Source organism: Acanthopagrus latus, chromosome 13 (assembly GCF_904848185.1).
Source record: "Acanthopagrus latus isolate v.2019 chromosome 13, fAcaLat1.1, whole genome shotgun sequence".
NCBI classification, from domain to species: domain Eukaryota; kingdom Metazoa; phylum Chordata; class Actinopteri; order Spariformes; family Sparidae; genus Acanthopagrus; species Acanthopagrus latus.
The window spans coordinates 12,655,214-12,680,255 of record NC_051051.1 but is presented as its reverse complement, the minus strand read 5'-3'; the positions used below and the strand labels follow the sequence as shown (position 1 = coordinate 12,680,255).

General features: G+C 40.5%; 2 protein-coding genes across 2 annotated transcripts; one reads left to right on the top strand and one right to left on the bottom strand.

The window, feature by feature from the left end:
• Positions 1 to 4,461: 4,461 nt before the first annotated feature.
• gusb (glucuronidase, beta) lies at positions 4,462 to 12,406 on the top strand. Its single transcript, XM_037120550.1, has 12 exons — positions 4,462 to 4,740; positions 6,062 to 6,247; positions 6,400 to 6,581; positions 7,010 to 7,152; positions 7,309 to 7,496; positions 7,838 to 7,990; positions 8,199 to 8,377; positions 9,078 to 9,224; positions 9,913 to 9,997; positions 10,786 to 10,962; positions 11,124 to 11,259; positions 11,336 to 12,406. Exons 1-12 carry the CDS (start codon positions 4,522 to 4,524, stop codon positions 11,503 to 11,505), a joined length of 1,965 nt encoding a protein of 654 aa, XP_036976445.1. The 5' UTR covers positions 4,462 to 4,521; the 3' UTR covers positions 11,506 to 12,406.
• A 1,036-nt stretch (positions 12,407 to 13,442) lies between these two features.
• On the bottom strand, positions 13,443 to 24,909 carry vkorc1l1 (vitamin K epoxide reductase complex, subunit 1-like 1). The gene is made up of 3 exons (XM_037120144.1): positions 24,609 to 24,909; positions 21,693 to 21,802; positions 13,443 to 18,721 (listed from the first exon to the last, which is right to left on the bottom strand). The coding sequence occupies exons 1-3, from the start codon at positions 24,830 to 24,832 to the stop codon at positions 18,495 to 18,497; spliced, it is 561 nt and encodes a 186-aa protein (XP_036976039.1). The 5' UTR covers positions 24,833 to 24,909; the 3' UTR covers positions 13,443 to 18,494.
• Between the last annotated feature and the right edge of the window lie 133 nt (positions 24,910 to 25,042).

Below are 25,042 nucleotides of genomic sequence, written 5' to 3'. Positions count from 1 at the left end.
ATTATGATTTACCATGAAAATATTTTTGCTATCAAACATTGTTTTTTTGTTTTGTTGGCTGCTCAGAAATGGGCTTGCCTAATCAGTAGCTCAGTATATCAACCAAACACGAGTGCATGTCATCAATAAAGAAACTGAACTGATAGCTAATCTACTTGTGGGCGTTATCAGAGGATATAACAAGATATCCGATTAACTGTGTCTGCAGAAAATAAAGACTTAGATAAGGATTTTAAAACACGGACAGAGTGTACAGTTCTGGATGGGGACTGTCGTAAGGCGGCAACTAACTTTGTTTCATTTCTGTTTTGGGTAGAGGGAAACTTGCTTCAGGTCAGAACTGCGGCTGTTACTGACTGTGTCATGTTTTCTTTCGTCACGGATGCAGTTGTAAGTGCGGGATGGTTAAAAAGCATTTCAGCAAAAAGTCTAGCTCCGAGATCTTGTGCCCTCCTTTATTCTCACATTCTCCACCCCCTTTATTTTCTTCTCGCTTCCCCTGTGCTTTCAGATTAATAATGCATGAATAAACATTCTTTAAAACTGTTTTTACTGTCGACTCTTTTTAAAAAAAAAATGTTTTGCCGACTCGCAAATGTAATCATAAGAAAATGTAAGAGGACGAAGAGCAGGTCAACTCTGGAAGTAACTAATCGTTTTAAAATGAGAGGGTGACACTATCAGAAAGAAGAGCAGGACGTCCCAAAGATGACAACTGAAGAGCTTCACTATGCAGTGATAGAGCTTTCTGTATACATCTGGATGTTTGAACTCCAATGCAATTTGCGGCGACAAAAGCAATCAGCAATACAAGTCGGCGTCTGTTCATGTTTATCCCACAATCGCAACATACCTTTTAAAATGCAAATTCAAGTGTCAATAACCGACATTCGACAGACTGCAAAGGACGGGGGGATCTTCAGACAACAAAAACATTCTGATGGATTGACATGTTTGTCAGAAGCGGAGCCCTCCTTGCCTCATAGCGGTCTGATGTGGCCCTGACCTCTGCCAGCTTTTCCCCCCGCGTCAAGGTCATTACTTATTTTGTAACCCACAGCTCCTCTGAGAATAATGAGTGCAGTTTGTTTATTTATCATTTTGTTTAGCTCCATAGCTCCTTGATGGAAAAACCAAATATGATTGAAAAATCCAATTTGACGCCGGATTCTTCATTTCTTAAAGGTCTGTAAGTTAATGAGGTTTTGGGCTGAGGTGGAGATGTTCCTGCAACCATAATCTGAAGTCGTGACTGATGAGGTGGGGGTGGGGGGAGATCTGTCTACTTCTGGGACGGAGTCAAAGTGATGTGGAAAAATGTTAAAAGGGTGCTGGTTGCGAAGTGAGAGCAGTAGACTGCAGGCAGACGGAGAGAAGAGCTTCCAGTGAAGCCTTATGGAACGGCGAGAGCGATCTGAACAGGTTGTGGATGGCCTCTGAGAGTCAAGTCATTTGTTGCTCTGTGAAGCATGTTGGTGCCAACCTGTGCCACTGGAGCTTCACAAAAATATGCGTAGATGTTTCAAAATGTGCTCTGTGGTCTGGAGGAAATCAATCAGATTTGAAAACATTTAGGATCTGCTTCACAAGCCACGACGGTTACAGCTTCATCACTGCACATTTTTCTCGGTAACACTTTCTGTGATGCCCATGTCTATGATTCATTATGAACATGCTTATTGTGCATTACAACACGCCTATAGTGCAGTATAATCATAGCTACAGAAACTTCAAACCAGCTTGTAATGCATTACATCTGCCTACAATGCATGGATTTAATTTCTCTACTCAAAGCAACCAATGGACACCTTACAGTAACTTTTAATCATGATATATTGCATTGTTATAGTGATTATACCATGTTATTAAATTACCGTAATGTATTACAAATATGGGAATTTTTGAGCTGTGCAGAAATCATGAGTGTCATTAAAAAAAGTCATTATTATTGTTGCAAGGCACTTATAATGAATATGTGTCATTTGTTTATAGGCACACTATTATGCACTGTATGTTTGTCTGTTTGTTACAAATCATTATGAATATTATAAGGGTTAGGGTTAGGGGTGCTTATACCTGTGATTATACAGCACTAAAGGCATATTATAATGTCTTATAGAAACATTCATAATGCATTAAAATGCATTATAAGGATATCTAAAATGTGTCATATGTGTCGAAGATGTAGGCTTTGTCAAAAGTGTTGCCGGTTTTCTCACAGCACAGGACAACAGTCAGAATTTGCTTAAATGCTTTTTCAAATGTATAATAGATGTCACCATCCCTTTGATAAAAAGGACTGAACGGTTGAACGCAGACATCGCCGACATGTGGGAACCAAAAAAACATCTCAAGTGAATTGGTGGGAAAAAGACTCAGGACAGACTTCAGACAGGAAATTAACACTGAACTCACCATTAACCTTCCATTAAATTCAGGCAGATGGCAGCGCTATGGATTGTTTGGATGAGTCTGTCACTCTGCAAAGCACTTGATCGCAAACCTGCCTTGTTTGTGCTTTAGATGTGCACTACATTTCGCCATTTCCCTTTTTTTTATGTGCCAGACAGCAAAACTTAAGAAAAAATGATCTGACATTAAATTCTGTTTATTTGATGATCTGAGTGTCTTGGGAATAGCGGGTTTTAACTATGTCACTTAGTCAATGTGGAATATTTTTGATTTGCTGAGAAAGCATGCTCCCCAAGAATGAATCAGAACAAAACTTTGGAGGGGAACCAGGGGGTCACGGGGTTAAAGAGTAAGGCAGACATAAATCTGAAGTAAAAAGAGGAAAATGCAGAGAAGGTTCTGTTCCTTTCGGTCTGCAAGAGTCTGTGGAGTCACTCCCTGTGGGATTAAGAAGTTATGTGGGAAAAGGAGGCAAACACCAATTTGTGGCCATCAGGGATGGGAAACATACCTGGAGAGGGAATGAGCCAATGTCCCATGCATTCAGGCAAAACTGGATGATCATTGTCAAAATGAGATGATTGACGACTGCACGATGTAACACTTCCACACTGCTTCAATGGATCTGATTCATTCCAACACCCTTAACGTTTTTAAGTTTTAACAAATAGTTTACAGCTTTATCTCATGTCAAAATTATATCAATTCAAGGCTTAGATAAAAAAAAATCTTTACACTTGTTATGTTTCAGTGTCATAATGAAAGTGGGTTCCTAGTGGGCTAACCCAACCTTCACTCCATAAATTTCACTTCAAGATTATGGCCCTTCAACCACACTTGCAATGCACATAATAGGCCCAGTAATTTGCTCATGATTCATCCATACTGGGCCACTGACACAATGCTTAAAATGAAAATAAAATCATGTATATTATTTTGGGAAAAAAGTGATTTTATCCTAATGGTGATGATCTATGTGAATTCAAGATAATTAGTGGAGATTTTATGATTTTATTAGAAATTTCAGAGTAGAGATGACAGGAAATGAAGCGAGAGGCAGAAGGGGAATACAGATGAAGGTCCCCAAGTGGGCTGACGCCACCAGGGACTAGATAACGCCTTCTTTTTGGGTGAAGTTATCCTTTGAAGTGGTTACTGCATTACTAATTGGATGCTCTATGTCAAAAGGAACATGATGCATTTCCCTGCATACATTTGTGTCCAAAGCTTAAACTTCACCCTGTGTCCCCCTATGAGGTGAATCCATCCACATGCTGATTTTTTTTTTGTGGACACAAACCTTTTGGACACTTTCACAAAATCAGTGCACTGAGGTTTCTTTCTTCCATTTTAATAAGTTAAGGGGTTTTTTGGTGAGTTTTTCCCTAAGATCAAGAGGTCTATGGATAGATGGTGACACTTGATGTACAGCCAGAGCCCCTTGAGGCAAATTGTGGTTGTTCATATTGGGCTATAATTGGCTTTGCTGCTTTGTCGCGCTTTGCATCAGACTTTGGTGTACGGTCGTCTGGCGCCATCTAGTGTCATTCAGTCGGTGTTGCATTAGTGAAAGATCATCTGACAAAACAAGTGGTGGGCTTTGAATAAAGTAGGCCTATAAATGATTTATTTTGTTTGTGTGGTTTGTTTTGTTTCTTTGAACGGCCTTGATCTTTGCCAGTCTGTCCCGGGCACGTGGGGGCTTTTAATTTGATGGGGTAAAAAGACAGGATGCGACCTTTCTGTTTAATCTTTAGATGCTTACCTGTAAAACTCTCGGAAATATATGACTATAAATAAATAAATAAATAGCAAACAAATCATCTCGTGATATATGTTGGGTTTAAATCAATTTTTGGTTGGTGTATGACCTTAAACGTTCAGCGCATATCTTAATCTTTATATTTCCTGACGGTGTTTTATCTTATTTTTATTATAAATACTTAAGATTCAGTAAATAAAGACAGTTTGAAAGTACTTTTTCCGACGTTTGAAGGCAGCGCGCGGAGGTTATTCTACGGTCACGTGACCACGGAATAGATCATATGACTGAGTCAGGAAGTGGTGGCGGTTGCCTCTTGAGTTAAGTTTGCAGTTATAGTTGCGCTCATGGAGGTCAGAGCTGCGGGGCTCGGGATGCTCCGTGTCGTGTGCCTGTTCGCGGCGTTTGACGCGGTGTGGCTGCTGGACAGCGGCATGCTCTTCCCCCGGGAGTCTCCCTCCAGAGAGGTGAAGGAGCTGAACGGGCTGTGGGACTTCAGGGCCGACGACTCCACCAACAGGAACCAGAGCTTCGAGCGGGCATGGTACAAGAAACGGCTGGCAGAGGTGAGCAGGACAGTAGTAAACAAAGTAAACAACAACAACTCTGAGAAGTAAAGCAGCTTTTCTTTTCTTTGCAGTCGTGGAAAGTTGAGTCAAATACAATATATAGCTATTTGTACTTGTTGAGTGTTTCCATTTCCCATTACATTTGTTCATACGTTGATGGAGTCCACTTTACACTCCACCACAGTAGCACACAAACAACTTAACCTTATATATTAAAGGTTCAGAAGTTTTGGATCACTCGTTGAGGTACTTGCACTTTTTATTTTATTTTTTATTATAACCGCTTAGCGACAAGCTGAATCCTGGGGAAAAAAATGCCATGGATATCGGAATATTTTTGTATTTTGGCAAGGACTCCACAACTTTGTGCAAAACCTGATGACTCATGTCACTGGAATGATTTGCCAGTGCTCCACAAAGCTTCCTGTGATGCCACATACAGACTTGCTTGGCTTTCTCAGTCCTCAAATGCCCACAAAAATGTTGAGTGAGGTGGAGGCCACAGGTGACTGTGGAGGAAAGTCCCTCACAGTCAGGACTCCCTGAGCTTTAAGTCTTAAAGTAGTATGAATCCCTCCACAAATCCACAAAGATCAAACCAGAAGGTGGAGAATGTCTCTGGAGAATGGCGTGGTTTCTTCTCTCCTTAGCCAGGGTGGAGGCGATGCTATGCAGAAGTCCAACTCCAGAAGAGGAAATACACCCCCAGACTTGAATTTTGCCACTGTCATGTTTCACTGTGGTTTTGAAACTCTGTGGTATCATTCTATCTCCTATTCACTCGGGTTTATTGAGTCAAATTCTGTATCTGTGACAGAGTTGCTTATATGTATCTCTGGAGGGAACTAAGCTTGGTGTGATGATCTTCTGATGGAGTGGTCACTTTGGCTCTGCCTGATCATCGTTTGGATACTACTCATCACCGTTTCTGTAAAGTGTTTCAGACTTACATGCACTGCCACTTTAAATTTATTGAATCGAGCCATGACTCTGAGAAATTACTTAACACAACAATTTCACTTAATACACGTTCACTTCCTTTCTGCATCGTCATACTTCCCGCTTATTTCTAGGTAAGCGTATGAAAAATATTGTGTGAAAAACGTGACGTGAATTCAGCCCAGTGTGTCACAAATGTTGCAGTCTTTGTGGAGACTGAGACTAAAGTATGACCCCTAAAAGAAACATGCATCACATTTGACTGATTGGGGAGTACGATGGCTTTTATTATCCCTGTAATGACCAGCTTGCTCCAGGCAAATGCGCTGTTAGAAATAAAATACTGTCTTTTTACTGAAGTTTATGTTTTTTTTCCAAGACTGGTCCAGTGATCGACATGCCAGTTCCTGCCAGCTACAATGACATCACGCAGGATGCCGCACTAAGAGATTTCATAGGCTGGGTGTGGTATGAGCGAGAGGTGGTGGTGCCTGCCCGCTGGATCGCTGATGAGGGAACAAGAGTGGTCCTCAGAGTGGGAAGTGCTCACTATTTTTCAATAGTGGTTAGTATGACGTGTACCTTCCTAACCCACTCCAGTCAGGAACTGATCTGCATCATTTTATTACAGTTTTGACATATGACCCCTTTTTATATTCACCTGTTGTGTTAATGTGATCAAGCTCATGTGGAGTCATCGTGTTTACCTTTTTGCAGTGGGTGAATGGGGTGAAAGTGACGCAGCATGCAGGCGGCCATCTGCCTTTTGAGGTTGAGATTGGCAGTCTAATCCGCGAGGACCCGACCACGCCGTGCAGGATCACCATCGCTGTCAACAACACACTGAGTCTGGAGACTCTTCCTCCAGGAAAAATCCAGTACATGGAGGACCGCACCAAGTAACCTCATCTTTTTCATTTTAATTAAATCACTGACTTGATAGAAAAGCTTAACTTAATATGCTTCCTATCCTACATTTATATCAATTAACTATCTACTTCTGTGTTTAAAATTACACAAAAAACATTTAAATCCTTTTTTTTCAACAGCTTTTGAATAGTAAAATATTGACCATCATTGAAATCTGTAATCAGTCTTTCTCAAACGTGACACGTCATTTGAACAGTTTTTGTCATCTTAGAAATGTAATCAGTTATCCTTAAACCAGCCCTTCACCTTTTGTTCCGGACCTTAGACATCAAACGATGTTCCCTGATCCCAGGGATTCTAGCCTTAACTGGTTTGATGTAGCATTTCGGTGAGATTAACATGTGTATCTGTCAGTGAATAACTAGTTGTTAACCAGTAAAATGTAATTCCTCAACAGGTATCCTGAAGGTTTTTTTGTGCAATACATCTACTTTGATTTCTTCAACTATGCTGGCATACATCGTCCTGTGTTGCTCTACACTACTCCCAAGGCTTATGTAGATGACATCACTGTGGTGACTGACTTCTTAGATAACACAGGTAAATAAATACACCTTACTATGTTAATTTACTCAATTTCAAATTGTCAAATTTTGAGGGTAAAGTGATTGTTATCAAAAATCACCTGTAGCTGTATTGAGAAGAGATGTTTTATTTAATGTGCCGTTGTTGAGTGTTGTTCTCCCCGTGTTTAAGGTCTAGTCAAGTACAAAGTGTCAGTCCAAGGTGCTGCCACAGGCACCATCAAGGTCACTTTAAAAGACAAAGATGGCCGCTCTGTGGCCTCCTCCAGCAAACCATCCGGAGTGCTTAAAGTAGAAGATGTTAACCTGTGGTGGCCATATTTAATGCACGAGAATCCAGGTTATCTTTACTCTATGGAGGTAAGAACACACGCTAACATACATGTCAAAGGCAAGTTTGACTGGATTTGAGAGAGTAGTTGGCTGAAGAGGAGAAGGAGAAGTTAATAATTCATGTGTACACATGAAATAGAGCAAAATGACTAATTTCTTCAGCCATAGTTAGATGTGTTTTTATTCGAACCTAAATTTGAACTCTGCTCTCTGTGAACGCGAGCAGCACGTCTTTTTCTCTCCTCCATCTTGTTCCTGTTATAATGCTCTGCATGTTTGGTAGAGTATTGCACAACTGCTTGTATTCAAAATGTCTGCTGCGAAAAATGCAAGATAAGATGCTTCTGACATTTGCACTTAATATCTAGGTTCACCTAATAGCAACCGATGGGAGATCAACATATGAGGATATGTATACTCTTCCAGTTGGCATCCGCTCAGTTGCTGTTACCAGCACCCAGTTTCTCATCAACAACAAGCCTTTCTACTTCCATGGAGTCAACAAACATGAGGACTCTGATGTGAGTACCATCAGAGGGAGGCTAAACTTTTACTAGAAGATTCATTTAGCTGACAAGCAGCATATCTGTTAGAACCGAGATAACATCTACATATGCATCTACAGTTACACAACACTTGTTGCCTCAGTCTTTCCTGATAACGGACAGAAAATTGGATGGCTCCAGTTAAATAACTACATCCTCCCTTCCTCTTTTCCTCGTGTTATAGATTCGAGGCAAGGGCTTCGACTGGCCCTTGATTGTCAAGGACTTTAACTTATTGAAGTGGATGGGGGCCAACTCATTCCGCACCAGCCACTACCCCTATGCTGAGGAGATCCTGCAGATGTGTGATCGCCACGGCATCGTGGTGATAGACGAGTGCCCGGGGGTGGGCATCAAAGACATGTAGGTGTCACATCTCTGTGACCGTTCAGTCAAAAGAGTTAACATTGTGGAGCTTTTCTGAATACTGGCAGGCTCGGATCAACTCGATTTGAGGCAGGGACGTCAGTCTCTATTACAACAGGGCTATCTGCTTGAAGGAGAAGCTGTAAAAATTCTTCATTCCTACAATATACTATCTAAAAACAGTGGTAATAATAGCTTCTGAAGCTCCACTAATTTGCTGGCAAACACGTTTAATTTCCTATAAATTCTCCACAATAAAAGTCCTCCGGTATTGAAAAGCTTTTATTATGAAGCAGCAAAACCAGGACTGTACTTGAGTACAGTTTTATGGCACTTGTGCTTTACTTGAGTATTTCAGTTTTCAGCTACTTTTTGAGATACAAATCAGTTTGACTCATCGCAGCCAAAAGTGCCAGTGGTAAAATCACATAACTGTTCAAAGGCAGAGGACAGACTGACGTGTCATGGGTCATGCAATTCACCACTGCTCTTGAAAACCTCCTGACTGTTGTGAAATTAGAGAACAAGATGTACTATACATGTAACATATTGAAAGATCCAGGCTGAGTTACAGTTTGGACACGCACACACACAGAATTTTTGAAAATACCCACTTGATCTGAATAACTGTGCTGGGTGGGTTGACAATGGGTGACATGAAATAACCTCACGGACCTTTTGTGCCTTGCTGATGTAGTCGCAGTTTTGGAAACGCCTCCCTGGCCCATCACCTGGATGTCATGGATGAGCTGGTGCGTCGGGACAAAAACCATCCCTCTGTGGTCATGTGGTCAGTGGCCAATGAGCCGGCTTCAGAGATGCCCCCTGCTGAATTCTATTTCGAGTGAGTACTTGTCATTTAGTTAAGCCTGGATGTGGAGAACGGAATGGAGTCCCTCATCAAACATTCATTCATACACAACACTGATTATTGACTTATCTGCCCCCCCTGGATGCAAGATCATTCACTCTTCCTGCCCCCAATATGACTCTTTATGTGTGCCTACAAGAGCTGAAAATACATTTTTGGGGGGTCATTTTTCTAACTTTATTTTACAGAGAGAGAGATAACAGGACTACCAGGACATGCTGGGAAAGTGTTAAACCATCTGTTTATGTTCCTATAGGAAACTACTGATTTTTGTTTGTTTTTTTTGTGGGTCCCAGCCTATCCTTTTACTCTGTATGCAAACAAGGAATGCAGGAAGAGGAAGTTAAGAAGCCGTCCTGAACAACAACAACAACAACAACAACAGCTAGAGCTCAGTCATAGCCTGAGGCCTCTCAGGAAGATAAACAGACTAAATAAATACTCAACCTGCTCAACTACAGTACCCATCAAGCAAAGCTGTGTGGTGTATGGAGAACAAAGTGTACACAAAATCATTTGTTACGCTGAAGTTATAACACACCAAGCAGTTTCTTCAAGTTACACAAATGTAACAGAAACGTTTTTGTAACATGCTAGTAACTGTATAACATTGTAATCCCTACAAACTTGCAATGTAACTTCTGTTCTGTTTTTCTTCCAGGACCTTGATTAAACACACCAAAGATCTGGACCCGACCCGGCCCGTCACTTATATTACTGACAGTAACTACGCCAGGGACAAAGGGGTGAGTTTTAACTGTACTCACTTCAGTATCAGCAGGATAACAGAGTGAAAACCTGCACAGCATATTGGTTGTCTTGTTTATTATTTGACACATAGAATAAGTAGTCATTATTTTCTTTTGATGCAGGTGTTTATTTATTCAATTTTTTTTTTTGAGAAAAAAAGTCAGCATTTTCTGATTGTTTCTTCAATACGAATATTTTCTGGTTTCTTTACTCTATCACATTAAACTGAACATCTTTGGGTTGTTGAGAAAACAAGACGCATTATTCTGAAATATTATTATTATTATTATAGTTCTGTACGCTATTTAGGCCGAAGACTCTATATGTGCATGAAAACGTTTGCAGAAAAGAAGAACTAAACATGCCTTTTGAGCTTCTCAGTCCTGCAAGTCAGCTCGTGCATGTGAACATAGTGACCTGAAGTAAGTCAGATAAAATGCTCGATTTGAAAAATAAGGGAGTCAGATGGTCAAAGAACCCTGCTGAGCTTCAGAGCTTCATTTGTCTGAATTCTGAAGCACATGTTGACCTCAATAACAAACTAAGCTGTTGACATACCTCAGAATGGCTCACATTCCTGTACTGTGAGCAATATCTTTCAGGGTGTAGTTAGAAATGTAAAGGTGCTGATTATTTTCCAGGCTCTGACAACCTGCGGCTGCTAGATTTAAAAAAAAAAAAAACTACAGCGCCTTTTGTTTTCATAACTGCTACACGCTAGTTTCTATTGAAAAACAGAATTTTGGCTTTACAAGTCATATTTTGTCTTTTATCGTGTCCCCAGGCTCCCTTCGTGGATGTAATTTGTGTAAACAGCTACTTTTCCTGGTACCATGATTCAGGCCACCTGGAGCTCATCCCCCTCCAGCTCAACAATCAGTTTGAGAACTGGTATGGAAAGTACAAGAAACCTATCATCCAGAGTGAATACGGAGCCGACGCAGTGCCAGGGCTTCACAGTGTGAGGACTCATAGATATACACATCACAGTTACCTGAATGTAGTGCACCAGGAATCATATATCACTGTTTTGTTGCCCACTAGATTTTGGTAAACCTACATCACATATTTTCCCAAACTTGTTTAATACTGTGGGTAAGAAGCTGTCTTTTCACTCTCCAGGATCCACCGGTGATGTTTACTGAGGAGTACCAGAATATTGTCCTGCAGAGCTACCACAGCGTGTTCGACCAGAAGAGGAAGCAGTACGTCATCGGGGAACTCATCTGGAACTTTGCCGACTTCATGACCGTACAAGGTACAAAAACAACGAAGAGCTCAGTTTGCCTCCAATAAAAGATCAGGCTTCTTGTTGATCCCTCTTGTGTCTGCAGGGTTGACCCGTGTGGTTGGGAACAAGAAGGGTGTTTTCACCAGGCAAAGGCAGCCTAAAAGAGCAGCATTCATCCTGAAGGAGAGGTACTGGAGACTGGCAAATGAAACGGGCAGACTCGGACTGTCTCCTTCTAATCATCAATGCCATGCTGTCAAGTACCCTTGGTAACACCCACCCACAGCTGGCACACCAAGACCAGGACAGGACAGGCCTGATCTCATGTAAACACAGCTTGATGGAAAATGCTGGCAAAATTTGCTCAGTTTCTTTAAGTCATTTAATGAAGCACATTTAGAACATTTCCTAAATCAATGTGTATGCACAAGGTCACGCCGCCATGAAACATGATTCTCAGAAGGGCCAAAAATATCACAGAAAAAACGTTTAATCTGAATCTTGGTGGATCACGGACCAAAAGAAGGGACCTGTTGTGTTACATTTGATTGTTTTGTTGATATGCAAAATAGTACTAGAAACTCAGGTTCCATAAATCTACTGGCTTCCTGGGTAAAATGTCACAGCCCACTGTGCTCAGATTATAAAGAATAATTGATAATTAGGAACCCTACATCTTTGAAGAGCATTTTACCTCACAAAAAATGAAAACCCTCCCAATAACTCTTTTAAATCCATTTTATTAGTAGTTGGGCCAGAAACATCAGGAGGCAGAATTGAATGTAATGGCGGTCCAGCTTTTTGCAGCCTTGAGTGGCTCATTAACGGTGCAATTTCAAATTTGAAAATGATAATCACAATGGTGATACATTTTCCCATGTAACACTTATAAGTTGGTTATTACATGGAATTCTGATATGGATGTGGAAGGTCGGACTTAAGTTGCTATCATTAAAATGTATGCATAAACCAGTGTTTTCACAGATTGATGCAACATGGGATGGAAGCATCTGTCTTTTCTGTGCACCATACAAACAATGTGACTGGGCTGAATCACAATGCTGCTTCTAATCATCAAAGTGTTTTATTTTTATATGTGAAAATAAAGAAAAAATGATTTTAGAATCTGAATGAGAATGAATAAAGGTGTTAAAGGCAAAACATGCACTCAGTATGTAAACTTGAATTTTCTTTTTTTTCCATCATTCACAACATTTTCAGCACTACTTTTGGTAGAGCACATTCTGAAGTGACTGAATCAATGTGTTCAAAAACTCAACATAAACCTACAGTGTAGTGTGATTGTTGATGCAGACCAACAGCATCTCTACTTGTACTGTTATCATAGCTAGACAAATGCAGATTTGGTAACAATGTAGCATTACATTTAATAGACATTAGAGACGTCTGACTTCTTGCTGCGATAACAAAATATATGTAAAAAGCAATAAAAACAGCTGTACTGAAATTGGCCCGGCTATAAATGCTGTTGAAAAAATAACTGTTACACAACTGCAGATTATGGTGTCAGTAAACAGACTGTTCTTTTTAACAGCTTCCTCGAAACATTCAAGCTAATCCAGTCAACTATCAGCACTGACTTTATTAAATGTAGTGTCAGCTGATGTAATGAATCCACATTCAATATTTTTTTTTTGCTGCAATATCAATTTTCATAGCCACAGGAGAGATCCTGCATCGTGTATTGTTTTCAGTTTGTTGACTCTGAATCCTTCCGCCTAGAAGTACATTTATAACGTGCAAAAAGTGATATGTAGAAATACTTAAATCCAACTGTTTAGGTTTATAAATGTGCGCCAATTAGCTTGGTGGGTAGAAGCCCTAGGTTTGATTCCCGGCCTGAGGCCATTTGCTGCATTCTCTCTCTCTCTCTCTCTCTCTCTCTCTCTCTCTCTCTCTCTCTCTCTCTCTCTCTCTCTCTCTCTCTCTCTCTCTCTCTCTCTCTCTCTCTCTCTCTCTCTCTCTCTCTCTCTCTCTCTCTCTCTCTCTCTCTCTCTCTCTCTCTCTCTCGTCTTCAGCTGTTCTGTCAATAAAAAGCCAAAAGGCCCCAAAAAATATACACTTCCGGACATTCTTCGACGCCATAACTCAGGAACAGCAACGTGACTGGTGCACAGAGACACACAACCATGATGCAGTAATTGTAGTCCGGAGCAACCCATATACACAAATATATTTAATAACTCGAAATCAGACCAAAACATTTTATTGTTACTGGATCTCAACCTTAAAAGCAACATTATGTAACTTTTCACCTTAAATGAACAGCTTATAAATCATGTTGATGGAACAGTGTCTTGTAATAGGGTGAATGGTGTGTCTGTCTCAGCCACTTCGCCCCCCCCCCGTCACTTGTTTCTGCACTATGTAACTTCAGCGCGAGGGGTAGGATCACAGCGTTACATACATGTTTACTTCAACGTACAAGTTTTCAACACATAGCATTATTATAACGTAAAGAGTTTTTTCTCGTAGACAGCACCTACATTACATCTGACAAGTTGTTACAGACCTGGGATTTGTATTTATGACAGCGGTGATGCACTCACAAACTGTGAAAATTCTACATAGTGTTGCTTTAAAAAAAAACAAAAACAAGAGGACAGATTTTGTAACTTCCCTCACTCATTAGGAATTTAGCAGTCACTTCAGTCACTAACCACATCCTTGACAGCATTTCATTTGATTCAAATAACTTGAAGTGACAGGTTGTTTCAGAGGGAATGTTTTAATGGTAGATCATTTCCACATGACAATGACACAATTAAAAATGTTCTCATGTCAACCTTTTTCCACAGTTTTCCCTTAAAGTAAGCTGGATTTTAAACCGATTATTTTTTTCTTTTTTGAACCCTCCTACCATTCATGTAACACTTTTCCATGTAAGAAAATACAGCATTTTAAAACATATTTGGCAATACAGAAGCAAACCCAGTAAGTTTTCCTCCACAAAGAAATGTAGTAATCATTTTATGCTGACACATGGATTCCTAGCCCTCCAACCCCTCAACTTTTATTTGTTTTTTTTTTAACTAAAACAACCCAGAATGTTAACAGTCTATACAGCTAAAGGGCATAATTAATGATGAAAAAGAACATTACAATCATGTAGTTTAAACAAGAGTGTATTCTCAGCTAACAAACATGTCCTAGCTAGACAAAATAAAGATGATAATTATATAGTGGAGTTCAGGAAGGAGAAAAGGAACGGCCATTGATTTGACAGGGCATTTTTGTTTGGCTATTTCTGAATGGACTTTTGCACTGGTCAGATCAAATCTTTGGGAATTACCAAATTTATCAGATTACATTTTAAGGAAGGCAAGCAGGAGTGCCTGTTATAGATACCATTCTTCATTTTGCAAGGCGATTACTGTTGCTCGTCTTTGGCTCAAGGCCTAGTGATCAAACAGAAGGCACTTTTGTTGGCATTGGTGATGCAACTAACATGGCAGTTATACCTCAGGGCCTAAATGAATATTAATGAGAATGCAGTATCGTTCGTTCTTTTGACCTTCTTTTTGACATGAAATCATCACACAACATAGTGATCCTTTTACCAGCCAAAGACTTCAAACTTGACACATTGTCCAAATTCCTTTGACATTTTCTTTAAAGTAACTGCACTCAACTAGTGTAATAGGCTTGCATATGACTGGACACCTACTGTACACTTGTCAGTTATATCATCAGTACACACAGGACACACAGCTGTTACCACAGTAACTAGCACATTATGTCAGTTCGACTTTAACTTTTTTTTTTCTTTAAATGTCCCGTGTGAATGATTCCAAAGGAGACTTGTCTCATATGTGAGTGCACAGGCTTTCCAAGAAAAAAACAAAAAAAAGGACAAAGACAAAACAGTGTGGTTGTTAATCTGAAACACTCAGAGCTGAGATGAATAAGAACATGATGTAAGCCAGACAAGGCAATACTGTATGAAGCAAGATCTGAAAGATGACTTACTAAGAAATGATGCAAACACATAAAAACATTCTAAAGGTGGACCACATATGGACTGGAGCTTGCGTGTTTTACCAGTTTTACCGCTAGTCACATCGATGAAACATCACGGCGAACCATTTTTCAAAGCAAACCATAGTGTTTCGGGAGGGTTTATCTCCCAGGCAGCACATTCTTTTTCTGTATGGCATGAAAATCGGCTGGCAACGATCTGAAACATCTCTCAGTGTCAGTCGGGGTGTCATCTCTGCTTGAGGCTCCCAGCGCAAGGTTTTATTAGCAGCTACTTGTGTTGAAGGAAAAAAAGGGGACATCTCTGGCTTTGGTGAATTGATCTACCTTATGCCTGTCATGATGCCAGAACACAGTTATCATAGTCAAACCAATTCCCGATAACCATTTTATCGTGATATCTATAGATATTTAAGTAATAATGCTTAATAAATGCTTGCAATCAAGTCAACTGTGTTGACCGTGATTCGTCTCGTTTCTGGCAAATAAATTACTGTCAAAATACGAGCAGAGGGAGGTGGAGAGATAAGTACTCAATTATTAGTGAGAAGGCAACCAGATGAACGCCAGCTGAGGGCCAAACATCTTCGCTGGATCATTCAGACAATATCATGTGTGTATTAGTAACACAACATCAACACTTTGTTTTTTTAATGTCATGGCTATCATGAAAATCGCGATATTGCGACAACCCTATTTTGAATAGATGTTTTGATAGATACTGACATAGCGGACAGTATGTATAATCTTCACAGTGATGGATTAAGTGATGGAAGTGTCTCCTAAAGTGTATATCCTTAGTAAAATGACTGGAAAAAAGTATTTCAAATATATAACATTTGTGATGCTTTGGAAAATGGCCAACAGTGATGTAACACAGCCTATAAATGACAAGTAGTAAAATGGGTTACAACGTGCATGAACAGACAACGGTTTCACTTGGAAAATATCCTGGGAAAGAAAAACTCAATTTCCATTTTCATACGCAATCGATGACACTGTGTTATCACGAGAAGCATGTCACTGAAATGACATTCAATACTTTGAGACAACCCCAAAAACAAAGAAAATGTCAAGGAGAACTTGAATGTTGTAAATGTGAGGGGCCGTGGAGACTAGCAGTGATGGAAACTATTAACAAACTGGTTCAACACCACAGATGAATCACATTATTACAGTTATTACTACGACTGGTCTACATCTTCGACACTGTGTCTAAGATTGTCCGATGGCCAACATATGCTTATAGCCAGGAGATAGTGTACCATGCGTATGATGGGTAGGATGCTTCAATCAGTGGATTCTGGTTGGAAGAGAGACAACTGTCCCGGTCTGTCGCTCGGTGCTGAACTGAACTGGCAATGCTATGGATTTGCAAGCAAAGCCACAACAAGCCGTGGCTGCTCTAACCCATACTGTGATCTGTCTCTGTACAAACCATGCTCTGCTAGCTCAGCTTCACCGTCTGAATCTGTTCATCTTAAAAAACCATCAGCAACCTGGATATCCATCCTGTCTACAAACAGCCCACACAACAAAAAAAAAAAACTCCACATATGGCTTAACATATTGTTTTGTTTCCTTACAGAATCTTACACTTTTTTTTGTTGAGTTTTTTAGACTCGTGTCAACAAAGCTTTAAGACATTCTTACAAGTTTTGTTCACATCCTGCAAATGAACCGTAACTCAGCTTGGCAAGATCACCGCTACCGTTCAAATGACATCAAATGTATGCAGGGCTGCCGGACAGCGAACGAAAGCCAGGTGAGCATTTAACGCAACTGCAATGGCGAAGATAAGAGGCTGCTCCTGCCACCAGGCCGCTCTACCCCTTGAGCAGACAATCACAGTGCAGCAGCCTTCGCTACCTCATGAGACTATTAGGGAGGGAGAAACACTTCACTGGTATCTTAATTTACAAAACTGTGATCATAAAAATAAAGCCTCGGACCTGTGACAATAAAACAACGAGCAAAACGTACGTTGACATGACATTAACCCCCACCCTCCCACACCCAAAACATAAAAAAAAAAAATAAAAAAAAAGACAGAAAAGAAAGGTAATTCACCTTAAACACTCCTTTAGGCACATAAGTCTTTATGGATCCCACTTGACTGGTGGTCAGGAATGCTTTTCACAGAATAACACAAAAAATAAAGAGTGAGGGTGCCTGTATGCAAACTCGGTGAAAAGAACCTACAGTTCTGCTTTTTAAAAGACTTGTGTCGGTGGCTCCCGGATGAGACGATAACCACGTACAAGAAAGAAATCCACACAACTCTGAACTGCACGCCTCACCAGGATTACAGGACGGAAGATGTCCCGAGCACATCTTCAGCACGTCTCCTCCTCCTCCTCCACCACCACCACACTGTGACCTCGATCGATGTTTTTGTTCCAGATTGACTAATGTTTTATCTCCCGCTTTTTAAAAATGCTGTTTGTTTTTTTGTCTTAAAGGTTTTGTGTCAACACTAAATCACAATCTAGCCTGGAATATTGCTCAGCAGCTATTTACAGAATTGCAAAAAAAAAAAAAAAAGATCTACACACAATATCTCACATTGTCCCGTTTAATTTTTAGTGGTCCTCTTCACAAAGAAACCCTCTACGAAGTGTAAACATGGAAAAAAAAAAAACCTACTCTGTATAAATGTTAATCGTTCTGCCCCTCCCCCCACCCCATCCCCGCCATAGAACCTCATCTGCAAACTGTAAGATGATCTAATGAGTGTTTTTTTTCTTCTTCTTCTAATTTTGGGAGCCATTATTCGGTTCCGAGTTTTAGTGCAGATCCGCTGTGCAGTATTAGGACCTCTCTAACCATTTCAAGTAAACCCCTTTAATGTCCTGTTTTGTCTTCCGTTCTGCGATCCTTTTTTTTTTTTTTGTTCAAAAAGAGAGCCGTCCTCCTTCGCTCTGCCTCTGCTTGCTCGGCCCGATGCGTTTTCCCCCACGCGCACACACAGCCAGCCCCTTCCTTAAGTGAGTACAATGTTAAACAAGGAAAACGAAATTAAAAGAAAAATCAGCTTTCCACTTAGGAATCCTTCCGTGTTTGCAACATTGAGATGTCAGGCCCAACATTTAAGTTAAATTTCTTCATTTTTTTTTTCTTTTTAAACACACAGCAGAATAAACATTGTTTTGGAAGCAAGGTCTCCTGGTGGCAAGTCAAATGTTCAGAGGTCACATTTCTTTTTTTTTTTCGTCGTCGTTTGTTTGTTTGTTTATCGGATTTTTCTTGCCGTTCTCGACAGCTTAGTCCTGCTTGGCCTGCAGCTGCTGCTTCCAGGCCTCGTTCAAGTAAACCAGTCGCTTGTAGTTGAGAATAAAGAGAATGAAGTTCAGCGCATATGTGGTGATGCAGATGACGCAGAAGTCCTTTAGGACAAAGTAGAGGATGTAGCCCAGGTAGAGCGAGCCCACCACCGACAAGATGGATGTCGTCATGAGAATGAGGGCGGCCATTGCACTGACAGTCATTCCTACGGTGAGAAACACAAACCGGAGCTGAGACAAATATCTATAAAAAGGAACACACAACCTTGAAACACACAAACAACCTGATGAGTCGGCTCTTTTCGCTCAGACCTTTCAGACAGTTCTCTATTTTTGGCGTCAGCAAATCTCGTGATGACATTGAGCTTAAACAGTGAACAGACTGGTCGCATTATTGTGGTGTCACATGAGGTGCAGTCATACTTCTAACGCTAACATCCACCGGTGTTTGTGCTGGTGGCCTTTCGTTTTGGTTTTGTAAAAATCACTGTTAAACAACAGATGGGGATTCTCTTCTGTTGCCGTGTTATTAGAAAGGTTTCGCCTTTCAATCTGATGTACAGTGGCTTTGAAATTAACCTACGAATTATACATTGTTTCTACGGATAACCCAGCTAACACTTTCTGGTTTCATTCACATGTTTGAGTCCCAGAGACTGACAACATGAAAGCATGACTCAGCTGCATATCCGATTGCTGTGACAGCTCACAGCGATCGCGGTGAAACACACCCAGTGTTAATGCTGAATATTGGATCTGATGATTGGCTGAGCCATAATACAGTATATAAATATATAATACTTTACTTAATAGCTGTACTTTTGATAGTTAAGTGCATTTATATCAGCCACTTTTGAGATCCTTTTCCTCAAGTGCTGTTCACATGACTTAACCAAAGTCATATTTTAACATGATCTCTCTCAAGTATGACTTTCGGGTACTTTTTACAACACTTTACTTGGGTAATTCCATTTTATGTCACTTTACACTTATACTCCACTACACTACCATTATATTAAAGCTTTATATACCAGCTGCTCTGCAGATTCAAATTTTTATAACAAAATAAAATCAACAAATAAAGTATAAGGTATTATTGATTAACTAGTTGTTTATAAATTACTTGAAGTTTCTCTTCTTGTTCCTACAGAGAGATGTTTGAGCTTCACTGTGTAGAGTGATGCATGTGCAGAGTTTAACACTACGAGGCTGTCTTCACATTTGTTGTAGATCGGTACATTTTCCTCTGTGATCAACGACAATCAAACGTTGTGAGTCAGGGCTATAGCAATTAGCGACATCACAAATAGTTTGGAAGTCAATCCTGGCCCAACATTCAGCATACACAAGTGTGAAGGGAAAACCTGAAGCCTCCAGTGCACACACACTCAGAAGGGACTTAACAGTATGCAAAAATATTTGCATATTAATATATTCTGGAATTTTTCATGAGCAAAATGAATGCATGCTATTTAAGAGATTTCAATGCAGTAAAAATCACGTCAGACTCACATTAGAGAGTTGTTTGTACGCTTTAATTTAAATGTGGACTGGATCTTTCAACGCTCTCACTTTTATCCGCAACATTAAAGCAATGTACACATAAGTGCATCAACTGTTGGAATTATTCTATAAATAGACATTCTGTGTGATTTTACTTTTGGCACACTAAGTTTTACTTTGGTAAAATTTCAAATGCAGGACATTTACAACAAACAGTATTTCTACACTGTGGTGTTGCTGGTGTTAATGTTGACGTTACCACCCGTATCCACCACTGGAGGGACACACAGGTGGTAACATCAATCACTACAAGACATTTATGAAGTTTTTGTTGTACGGGAGAGGTATTTTATTTTGGGAGATAACTGGAGCACATCCTGACAGTGTGTTCTCTTTAAGGGGTGAAGGATATGACAATACGAGCTGAGATAAAGTTGGCAGCTGCCAAAGACTTAGTCATGTTGTTAATGCCTTGTAAGAATGAATAACTCTGGGTGTATTAGACGATTGTGGGTAATGTATGAAATCAATGATCAGGTCTACTTTATGCAGGTATTGTATTTTTTTAATTATAGGATTTTTCTGTATTAATGTGATTAAGTAATATGATTAAGTACATTGATTTGAGGTTATCTTATTTGCAGAGTTATCCAAATAAAAAAAAAACTTTACTTTGTTTTTTTTTAGCCATTACAGTTTCTCAATCATGACTTTTTTTATCATTGCAACTCAAAATGACATGATTTTGTGAATTTTAACCATTTTGCCACCAAGATTCTCTTGACAACGATAAAAAAACAAATATAATAAGACAGGCACAATAACAGCATTAATTGTATGTGGATAAGAACATTTGAGTCTACAGTAAACACCTTTCCGACAGTATTCCCACGCTGTATACTGGCTTTAATCAGAGAATACAGCTGTGGTTATGCACATTCTGGAGTCGTGCCTACACACAAATATGGGAAGGTCGAAGGCCACGAGAATAATGGAAGTTGCGAAACTCTGTGGTAATGCCTTTAATATGGAAATCTTGAGCCGCTGTTGCAGCGTGGCATTAACTGGGCTGCTATTGTGTTAGTCAAATGAGTGGTAGCTGCTGTGGCTAAAAGGACCTCTTGTTCTGTGCCAGCGCCAGGTGGCCGGGCGAGCCTGCAGGCCACTCGGCAGGCAGACATGTCAAACCAGCATGACTGAGTCAGCAACATCATCAATGTACTGAGATAGTGTCTGAGAGTGTAACCAAGGGGGGGGGGGGGCGACTTCAAGTTAAAACAAGTCACTTTATGATGACTGTGAGCTGTTGGTGCCATAAGCAGACTGGGACACTGTAGAACAGCGCCCAAGGCATTTTGATCACTTTGCTTATTTCTCAGTGTCACTAAACCAACATTTTATCTCTGCAGTCTTAGTTGAATTTAATGAGAATGAGGTTAAAAAAGACCATATATTGATTTCCGTTTGGAAGGTCAAGGTTCATGAAGTATTAGCCTTCTATTAAAAAACACAATTATATTTATACGGCTGCTAAACATGATGTCAGTATCACGTGAGTCAAGATTCCTCAAATATAGCCATGATAGGCAGTGTTGTGTCAGCAGGCTTGCTAAGGAGATTTGTGCCCTAAATTAGTAATACTAGCAGATTACTCTGGATAAAATGACGTCTTACCTAGTAGAAGCTGAAAGGCATAAAAGACAATCCCGTAGACACTGTTCGGCTGGTTCAGTGCGCTGTCATTTCCAAAAATTGAGCCCAAGAGTCCGAATCCTCGACCCCACCTAACCACACGGAAGGACAGGCAAAGAAGGCGGTTACGGCTTCATTTCAGGAGCGCAGAGGAACAAGAAAGACTGTGGCAATTTAAACAGATCATATCACAGATGAGGAAAGCCAAACCAAATGAGTCACACTAAAGATAAAAAAAAGTATACAGCAGGTCTTCCCAATGTTTGTTTTCCAAGAACATGAAGTGCTAGCTGATTTTAATATTTATCTTTTTTCTTTAGCAAAACTTGATTTGAGGATAGGCAAATTAAAATATACAGGAAACTATTTTTTCAGAGTTCAGTCACCTAAAAGCTGCAATGAAAGACTATTTTCAATATCGATTAATCTGCCGATTATTCTCTTGATTGATTGTGGACACTTCACAAAACATCATCATTATCATCCCGACATGACTTGAGTACTTCAGTGCATGTGAAAGAGAAACCCTGATTTGAATTAGTCTTATTTTAAGAACTCTTTTAAGTGCCATCTCAAGAGGATGACATAATTTGACTGAACTTCCGAGGCACAACTACTGGGGCTGCCCACCTGTTAATACCAGTCTGTTTTCCACCACCCCACGTCTTTAAACCTGTGCAACACAGCTGGTGCTCTTCTATAACTGAAGCTTTTACCCTGCTGTGAAGCTGTTTGTGTTAAGCGCGTCGAGATCAGGTACATGTCAAATTTTGACATCATTTTTATGTGCCGACAGATTTCCTTCAAAGAAAACCACAAACTACAACATCCAGCACACTGAAAGGCAAAATAGATGTGCAATAAGTTTGCCTAATTGCAGAATTAGAGCAGTATGACTTTCACTCTGTGGGAATGTTCATCTTATTCAGCATGTTCAGCAAATATAGTGCTCTTAATCACAAAGCCTGAAACAGCATCTCCTTTTAAAGCGAATTCATTCGGTATGAATGTTTTCCATGTCTTATTAGAGGCTATAAGGCAGGCGCATGGAGACCTTTGTTTTATTGCTTTCCATTTACAGGATACAAGGTTCCTTTATTCATTTATCGATCTACAACAACGGGTTGCGTAAAAGAAATTCCACGTTGTTGTTCCTTTAGGCTGCCCACAAAACAAAAAATATATAAAAATGGATGAATAAATAAGTCATACAACTACTTTTAAAAATGGAGTGCATGACAACTGCACTGCCTTGAGAACCAAGAACCACAGTCGACCACACTATTAATATTTGCAAAGACTGATGGTAAGACTTGGGGATCATACAAGTTTAAAAGCCTCTGTGCAAGTACATTGCCATACAAAAACAACTGGAAAACTAGTATGCAACAGTTGTCACAGAGCGTGCAATATGTTTAGTAATCTCATTTCACGTGTCACTCTGTGGGAACTTATTCTCCTTGGATATGACAAATTGCATTTTCAAACATGCTTTCCCTCACTTTCACTACAGCAGGCATTTTAAGGCGTTATCTTACACGGATAAGCACTTGCGGAGGCACGCGAAAAACAGGCAGTTCAGCACACATGAATACAACAAGTTGCACTACCAAATATAGAGCATTCTCCATCTATAGCGTTGTTTGGACCGATATGGAAACTGCTAGGATTCTCCTTTTGTGGCACTTGCAAAAACATTCAATCACAGCCGAGGGCTCAGAGCTAATTTCGGGTCACACAGGTGAGACTGTCTCTAATGCTCAACCAGGCAATTCACTCACTTGTCTTACAAATATGTAATAACTCCCAAACAGGTTGCATTCCAGCTGTGCTGTGAGTATTTGTTCAGGCCCTGCAAAGACGCTCATTCGGTGACAATCAATAGGTGGGGTTGGCTTTCATTAGTAGTTGCATGCCCAGTAGTGCAACTTCTCAGAGTAGTACAAGGAATGTGCCACACTGAATGTTATATGACTGATAATTGATTGCAAACTCATCTTTGTGAGTAAACCAACTCTGTTTTCCTGATGGACACAGCTAAAGTAAAACTCTAACAGTTGCAGCTTTATCTGTGTAGCTGTGGATGTTTATCATTTCAGGTAGTAATGTGTGACTGTAAGCAGCACTGAGACTTTGCTGTAGCCCACACTGTGACAGTCCTCTCCTCTGACCTCTGTGCACTGTCCCTTTAGGTAGCTGGGGTGTACTGTTTAACCCTTTGGACTGACTGGTAGCTGCCCGGTGACATTAGCACGGCGGCTAATGACAGCAGCGTGACAGCTAGTGTGAGCGCTAGCTAGCAGGTGCAAAAGTTACCCAAAACTATCAACACTGACCCAGCTAACAACCACAAATCTTAGCTTTGGTCGGGGGGGATGAATGAATGTATCCAGCAACAGACAACATACAAGACAAGTGTTAGAGTGGGCAAGCTATCGTCAACTTTTGTGCTAAAGTTGGTGTTACAGATGTTACATTCATGGAGAGCATCCAGTGCTAGTACCGGTAAACTCACGTTAGCGATCGTTAATTCATAAATTGCTAATTTAGCAACGCTGAAGGCGTTCTGTTGATAGCTAACTGGCTAAGAAGTAACTACAGCGTTAACAAATGGGCTGCGTTAGCTAACGGTTAGCGAAGTTAGCATCATCGGGCTAGATAGCTAATGATGTGTCTAATGAATGATAAAGCTAAAAGTTAAGTTATTCCTAACAGGTCATTTAACTAACAGCCAGGTCTGAGCACGCCGGCAGTTGTAGTTTGCAGTTAGCATTAGCAGCAGAGGGCAGCCGGCAAATGCTAGCCGAGTGCATTTGACAGTTAAAACCGCGCAGCCCTTCCCAGATTGTCACAATAGCAGGCAGCTTCATTGAGCGCTCTTTGCTGAATTCAAATTACCTTGAGCTGAACACTTTTGAACAGCTGATGGAGCTGCTGACGTCGCACATAGCCTTATAACTCGGATCCCGAGCCTTTTCCCTCTCGACGTGAAAGGCATATAGAGACAACAGTATGCCTAAAAGGCAAACGAGAAGCCTAGCTATTCTTTCCCACCGAGGGGTGGACACTCTTAGGACGGGCGCCGCCATCACTCTCTGGCCTAGCTGGAGACACGCATACATACGCAGGGAGCTCGCCTGTGAGACAGAACTGCGACGTGGAAAAGCGTCAGTACGTGTTCACCGTGAGGGGCGGGGCCGGCCGAGGGGCCCAGGAACAAAAACACAGGGACACTCGACAAGGCTCTGTATGAGGACACACTTTACACTAATAACATGTGGGCAAATTCCGTTTTCTTACACTGCACAATATTGTTGTACTCGTTATCTCAT

Excerpts from the sequence above, each read along its gene's own strand:
- gusb (XM_037120550.1), top strand. The coding sequence starts at position 4,522 with ATGGAGGTCAGAGCTGCGGGGCTCGGGATGCTCCGTGTCGTGTGCCTG. Across the intron at positions 6,248-6,399 it reads CTCACTATTTTTCAATAGTG|TGGGTGAATGGGGTGAAAGT; the intron begins GTTAGTATGACG and ends ACCTTTTTGCAG. Across the intron at positions 11,260-11,335 it reads CGACTTCATGACCGTACAAG|GGTTGACCCGTGTGGTTGGG; the intron begins GTACAAAAACAA and ends TTGTGTCTGCAG.
- vkorc1l1 (XM_037120144.1), bottom strand. The coding sequence starts at position 24,832 with ATGTATGCGTGTCTCCAGCTAGGCCAGAGAGTGATGGCGGCGCCCGTC. Across the intron at positions 21,803-24,608 it reads TCAAAAGTGTTCAGCTCAAG|GTGGGGTCGAGGATTCGGAC; the intron begins GTAATTTGAATT and ends CCGTGTGGTTAG. Across the intron at positions 18,722-21,692 it reads TGCCTTTCAGCTTCTACTAG|GAATGACTGTCAGTGCAATG; the intron begins GTAAGACGTCAT and ends TTCTCACCGTAG.